General features: G+C 60.3%; 1 protein-coding gene across 5 annotated transcripts in view; it reads left to right on the top strand.

Annotated features, from left to right (window-relative positions):
- PTPA (protein phosphatase 2 phosphatase activator) overlaps positions 1-6795 on the top strand; it is a 22657-nt gene that overhangs the window by 8541 nt on the left and 7321 nt on the right. For 4 of the 5 annotated variants that reach the window (XM_008070365.1, XM_021718404.1, XM_021718406.1 and 1 more), the window contains 4 exons: positions 921-1038; positions 3413-3512; positions 4354-4478; positions 5394-5494. In XM_008070365.1, coding sequence (XP_008068556.1) covers positions 921-1038; positions 3413-3512; positions 4354-4478; positions 5394-5494 — 444 coding nt within the window. The remainder of the gene's footprint in view (positions 1-920; positions 1039-3412; positions 3513-4353; positions 4479-5393; positions 5495-6795) is intronic. The other variant, XM_008070358.1, reaches the window with a different exon arrangement.

Below are 6795 nucleotides of genomic sequence, written 5' to 3'. Positions count from 1 at the left end.
GTTCGAGACCCGCCTGGGCAGCGAGACCTCATCTCTACAATAAATCAAAAAATCAGCCAGGCGTGGTAGCGCATGCCTGTAATTCCGGTTACTTGGAAGGCTGAGGTGGAAGGCTGAGGCGGAAGAATCGCCGAAGCCCAGCAGATCGAGGCTGCGGTGGCTGGGAGCAGCCACTGCACTCCAACCTGGGTGACAGAGTGAGACTCCAACTCAAAAAAAAAAAAAAAGTTATAACTTAAAGGTGACAAATCATGGCTAAATAGCTCAGTGGGTTTTTATGTATGTTCTTGTTCATGTACTAACCACCTATGTCAGCCTATAGAACATTCTATCACTGCAGCAGGGAGGGCCCTTGTACCCCCTCCCAGTCTGGCGATTTCTGTCCCATAAGTTGATTTTTAGCATGTTTTTAAACTTCGTGTAAGCATCTGGCTTATTTTGTGTCTTGTTACGTCTGTGAGGCTCATCCCCATTGTCTTTTGGAGCAGTAGATCTTTTTCTTCGCTGTGTAGCATTCTGTTGCGTGAAATATACCACAATTCATTCCACTGTTGATGGACGTTTCAGGTGTGTTTCCATGTTTTGGCTGCTAGAAGCAGTGCTGTTGTGAGCAAGCTTGTGTGGGTCTTTTGGTGGCGCGGGTGCTCGCTGCCCTGAGTGGGAAGGAAGGTGGCGGCGCGCCTGCGGGTCCTCATGTTGACCTCCTGGAGTTCCCTGGGGCTCCGTGCGTTGACCCGACGGGGGCGTTGGATGGCTGCTTTCTAGGTTCTGTTGCCTGGCTGGCAGACCTCTGTGCCCTGGACGGGGCGCAGCAGCTGAGCCTCCAGCAGCCTCCCCTGTGGTCCGTCAGCATGGGAGCTCGCTGGTCTGGGCACCGGGCCTCTGGGATGCTGCCACCACTGTGTCTCTTGTGTTGCCAGGAAGCGGAAAACTTGGTGGCCACGGTGGTCCCCCCCCACCTGGCAGCTGCTGTGCCTGAGGTGGCCGTTTACCTAAAGGAGTCAGTGGGGAATGCCACGCGCATCGACTACGGCACAGGTAGCCGCCGCCGCCCGCGGGGCTCTGCGCTTGGTGGGCTTCACTGCTTTCTTTCTGGGGGCTCAGGGCTCCCTGTTGGAGCCGGCTGGGCCAGGCGGTTGCCGGGCTGGGAGGTTGCAGGGGGTGGAGGGGCAGCGAGCCGGAGCTTGGCGCTGCAGCGCGGGCCGGGTCCACCAGGGGGAGCTGACGCCCCAGGCACGGCATGCTCGTAGAGCCGGCTTTTGCACCCTGTAAGATCTCCGTGAGCACCTCATTGTCTCCCGGATCATCTTGTCCTGAGCGCTTACTGTGTGTCACGGCTGCTGCTTCCGGAAGCTTCAAGAACGAATGGCCTCTTTGGCCGCCTCTGGCAGCATCACAGCACACCCACTCCCTGGTACCCTGTCTCTTAGCCACTTCCTCCATGCTGTTGAGCTGACGTGGACTTTGAGGAGAGGGTGTGTGTGGCCTCCCTAAAGGAGACATGTTCTCTGGCTGGGCACGGTGACTCGGCCTGTCATTCCAGCACTTCTGGAGGCCGAGGAGAGTGGATTGCCTGAGCCCGTGGGTTCGAGACCAGCTCGGGCAACTTGGTGAGACCTCATCTCTACAATTAAAAAAATTAGCTGGGTGTGGTGGTAGCACGCACCTGTAGTTCCGGCCACTTGGAAGGCAGAGGCAAGAGGATTGCCGGAGCCCAGCAGGTTGACGCTGGGGTGGCTGTGGTTGTGCCACAGCACTCCAGCCTGGGCATCAGAGTGAGACTCTAACTCCAAAAAAGACATGTTCTCTGGTTGGGGGCAGCAGTGTAGCCAAGGAGGGTTCCTGCTTCCCCTCTGCCCTGAAGCTGCTGGCTCAGAGCCCTCCCCTTGCCAGGGGTGTGGTCCACCAGAGGGAGCCCAGGCCACAGAGCAGGTCCTAGAGAAGGGCCCTCTCACACCTGGTTCCTAGGAGAGTTCTGTCCTCTGCTCCCTCCTGCAGGGGAACAGGTTTATCAAGTGCCTTGAGACCTTGAGGGGTGGGGCTTGACCAAGACCAATAGGGAAACAGATCGAAGAGGGAGACTGAGGCCGGGCGTGCTGTCTCATGCCTGTTGTCCCAGCGCTTTGGGAGGCTGAGTTGCGCAGGAACCCCTGCACTTGGGTGCTGGGACTCTGGCTGCTCTTAACTGGAAGCCTGCCCAGGGCCGAAAACTGAGCCTGGAGGATCCTCGTTCTCCAGAAATAGCAGGAGTTCCTGGAATATTCTCTCCCACCTCCCTCCACATGTGTGGCCATGGGATTCCTTCCGAAGCCTGGGCAGTCATCTCTCAAGCATGGACCGCTTGAGTGGGGAAGGGAGGAGCTGCCTTTGGCCTGTCCCCTGGCCCTGTGCTGCCTGCTCAGAAGCCAGCCGTCCTCCTCACTGCTCACAGAATAAAGTCTGAGCTCTGCACTGTGGCCGTGGAGTCCGCGGGACCGGTGGCCTTGTCCCATGACACGTCCTTCCTCGCTCTTGCTGCCCAGGCCGTCCTGGCCCTCTTCTGGTTCTCCACACAGATCATGCTTGTTCTTGCTGAGGGGCCTTGCTATGCTGTTCCTTCTGGCTAGAATGCACTTCCTCCTCCCACACCTGTCTGCCCTGCCAGCTCTCATCCATCTTCCAGATGTCAGAGGAGTGCCCCTATTTTTTTTTTTTTTTTTTTTGAGTCAGAGTCTCACTCTGTCGCCCAGACTGGAGTGCAGCGGCCGCTCCTGGCCACCGCAGCCTCGCCTGCTGGGCTGCAGCGATCCTTCCACCTCAGCCTTCCGAGTAGCCGGAATTGTAGGCATGTGCTACCATGCCCGGCTGATTTTTTTATTTATTGTAGAGATGAGGTCTCGCTGCCCAGGCGGGTCTCGAACCCGCGGGCTCAGGCAATCCACTCCCCTCAGCCTCCCAAAGGCGCGGGATGACAGGCTGAGCCACCCGGCAGAGTGCCCCTTCTTTAGGGGGAATCTTGACCCCCTTGCGGCAGGGCCCTGTGATGCCTTCTAGTCACTACCCTGCCTTGCCTCTTCAGACTAGAACCAGTCACAACTGTATATTTAATGTCTGCTGTACCCAACAGGTCATAAACTCTTTGAGGGCCCTCCCCAGGGCCAGGCATGCCCACACAGTAGGTGCCAGTAACGGGTGGAAGTGCTGAGTGCATTCAACCTGCAAAGTAAAGTGATTGTTTAAGATGTCAGCAGCTTGGGCCTTCTAGGGGGCATTTGCGGAAGGCCTGGGAGGGCGTTCTGGGTGAGGAAGAGGCCCTGGGTCCCCATGTCGATGCCCTCCTCCGAGGAGCACTCCGTGATTAGGACTCAGGAGACCCAAAGATTCCAGTCCCTTTTCTGGACGACTGCCAACCTTGGCTGTTTTGTCCCTGCAGGGCACGAGGCAGCCTTTGCTGCTTTCCTCTGCTGTCTCTGCAAGATTGGGGTGCTCCGGGTGGATGACCAGATTGCTATTGTCTTCAAGGTGTTCAACCGGTGAGGGCGAGGGGCAGGTGGGGGAGCCTTGAAGGCACTCGACCCCTAAGGGTGAGGGGGGAGGAGGGGAGCATGGGGTCCCTTTCCTCCTCAGACTGGGGCGGGTCGCTGGAGGTGCCCCTGAGGGCTCATGGGTCTCTGTCCTGATCAAGCTCTGGCCGTGTGGGTGGAGGTCCAAGAGTCCGGCTTCCAGTGGGCTCAGACTCACTTCCAAGTCAGAGTAGACTGAAGGAGCTGTCCCAGGTGGTGCTCACCTGGGGAGGCAGCATGCCATCCTCACTCCAACCCTGTTCCCCTTTCACAGAGAGGTCATGTCTCCTCCCTGAGCTCACACAGCCAGCCAGGTTCTGCTGGGCTGCCCCTCATCACCAGAATGTGCTGGGCTGCACAGGTGTGGGTCGGCCGCCTGCAGGCTCTGTGTCTCCGTCTCGGGCCCACTCTGGCCACACTGGGGCAGCAGGCTGGTGGGGCAGCCCAGGAGCAGAGTGCTGCACACTCACAGGTGACTGAGGCCCAGTGCTGGTAAATGGAAGGCTGGGGCCGTGAGGATCCACGCGTGGTCTGCTTGCTAGACGGGGGCCTGGGCTAGGGAAGCTGGGGCTCCTGTCCAAGGGCCTGCAGGTTGTCGGGAGCTGATGGCACCAAGGTACAGTTTCCAGTTAGCATTCTGTCCCTTCCTCGGACCGAAAGAAGGCCAAGTGAGGGGCCAGTCAAGCCGCTTTCTTTTGAGAGGTTCTTGGTATGGTCGAGCCCAGCACCTCTCCCAAGCAGGACTTCTGGCCTCCCTGAACCCCCAGGGACGGGAGGGCCGATGCGACCTCGCCACCTTTGTCCCCTGCAGGTACCTGGAAGTGATGCGGAAGCTCCAGAAGACATACCGGATGGAGCCGGCAGGCAGCCAGGGTGTGTGGGGCCTGGACGACTTCCAGTTCCTGCCCTTTATCTGGGGCAGTTCCCAGCTGATAGGTATGGCTGGGGGAGACAGTTCCTTTACCCACCCCTGCCAGAGCTGCGCTCTGTGCCCTGCACCATTTCCCCCTCCCCCTCCTCCTGCCCAGGGTAGACAGTGCCAGCTTGGTGAGCAGGCATCAGGCTGCCTACTGATGGGACCCTTGCTAGAGACCTGCTGCTGCCAGCCACTGGCATGGTGGGCTGGGGAGGAGGCCCAAGCGCTGCCAGGATAATGGGAAGTGACATGGGCTGGAGCAGGGCGCTTGCTGGCGCATCATGGACAAGTATGAGACGCTCCTGGCAACAGCTGCCGGGTTTTGTGTTGAAAATGAGAGGCTTTTTTGACTTGATGACCAGCGTCATCCACCGTTATCCAGTTGTGCATGGGGGGGCCTGTCGGGAAGCTCTGGTGTTCCCCTGCCTTGAAACTGTTTTATGGGCCAGAGGTGGGCGACATAGAGTGACTGCCTGCAGCACAACACTCATGATGACCATTTGTCATGTAATTGCTCTGTGCCAGGCCCTGCCCTAAGTTCCTCAGGGATGTTACCTCCCTGAGTCTTCTTGGTGGCCTTGGGAAGGGTCTTTGCTGTGTAGGAGCCCCTGCTGGCTGACTGTGCCAGGCACCACCCTGAGCCCTACAGGATGGCAGTGATGGTCCTGGTCTCCACAGCCCTTGGTGGGGAGGGGCATCCTGATCCTCACTGCCCAGTGGGGAAACAGCCTTGGTGGTGGGAGGCACTTGTCCAGGGTTGTGCCACTGGAGGGCCGAGCTGGAGCCTGGCATGCTAGGACACACATGCACAGGGCCGTGCTGTTCCTACCAGGGTTGAGGGCAGGACCACAGCCCTGGGATAGTGTCGGCACTGGCCCAGGTGCCTGGTGGCGCTAGGGCCTGGCCTGAGGCCCAGGGCCTTTTGCGCTTCCCAGACCACCCATATCTGGAGCCCAGGCACTTTGTGGACGAGAAGGCCGTGAACGAGAACCACAGAGACTACATGTTCCTGGAGTGCATCCTGTTTATCACCGAGGTGAGGGGCTGGCACCTCGGGGCTGAGGACAAGAGCCGTGGCCATGGAGTGGGCGGAGGCGCCAGAGCCACTGTCCGAGGGTGACAGGCTGGCATGAGAGCTGGGCCAGTCCTGGAGGCTTAGGCAGCTTCCGAGTGTCCCAAGCATCTGCTGAGCACCATGTGACCCGAGCTGTAGACTAAGGCACAGTGACGGGCTCAGTGGGCCTGCAAGGGTAGGCGGGTGCTGTGGGGGAGGGTCTGTAGAGCTGTGTGCTGTGTGCTTGTGGATGGAACCCCGGGAGGAGATGGTGCAAATTTCAGAGCAGACAGCTTTTCTGCTGAGGGGATGCATTTCTGTTGGTTCCTGGGGACATGGGCCCGAGCAGGGTGCTGGAGGCAGAGGCAGTAGGCCCGTGGTGGCAGTCCCTGGATGCCAGGCTCTGTAGCTGGGAGCTGTGCACCTCTGCAGGATACCTGGGGAGCTGGTTAAAATGCATGTTCCTGGGACCCACCCCGGCTTGCCAAGACAGCATCTTGGGAACAAGAGCCAGGAGCTGGTATTAAAGCACACTTGGCCGACTGCTGAGGAAGGCGGGGACCCCCTGCTCAGGCTTCTTCCAGGAGGTGTGGAGACATCTCATCCGCCCTGTCTTGGACCTGCCGTGCCCCAGCTCCACTGTCCCAAGAGGGTCCCGGCCCAAAGGCCCTCTCCCGAGGCTGACACACATCTGCTGCCTTGGTGACGTCCATGGACTCTACCTGTGGGGGTGCCCTGGGGGCTGCCCGCGCTGAGCCCTGGAGAGGCGGAGAAGCCTGGCTGGGCAGCCTTGGCTCCCAGCTCTCCCGGTCAGCATTGGGCTCAGCCTCTGCCAACTCCAGGGGCCGGAGGGGAATGACGCGTTTTTTCCAAGTCAGCGAACGGAGCCGGGCCTGGCCGCTGGGCAGCCATCGCCTAGTGCTGGGAGATTGCTGCCTTCAGCAGTGTGACAGGCCCAAGGTCAGGAGGACTCGGGCAGCTAGGCTCGCCGCCTCTCCGGAGCGGGTTGCAGGGGTCTGTGGGCCCTGGGAGGCCCCAGGACGGGCCTGAGGAGCAGGCTGGGAGGCGTGCCGGCGCGCCGCGGGGCCGGAAGGCCGAGCTGTTTGGGCCCTGGGCCCTGTCGGTCGTCCTAGCCCAGAGGCAAGCCAGGCCCGGCCCGGGGGGCCGGAGTCCAGCCGGCGTTGCTTGTGCTGGCGTCCACAGCCAAAGAGAGCCTCCCCGGGGTTGGGGCCCGTTCCCGCGCTAGAGGCGCCCCTGCGGCAGGCAGCCCCTGGGTGGCGCTA

The sequence above is a fragment of the Carlito syrichta genome, unplaced genomic scaffold (assembly GCF_000164805.1).
Source record: "Carlito syrichta isolate Samal-C Ts95f unplaced genomic scaffold, Tarsius_syrichta-2.0.1 Scaffold111594, whole genome shotgun sequence".
Taxonomy (NCBI): Eukaryota; Metazoa; Chordata; class Mammalia; order Primates; family Tarsiidae; genus Carlito; species Carlito syrichta.
Note: the sequence above shows the minus strand (reverse complement) of the source record. Positions and strands in the feature narration are given on the sequence as shown.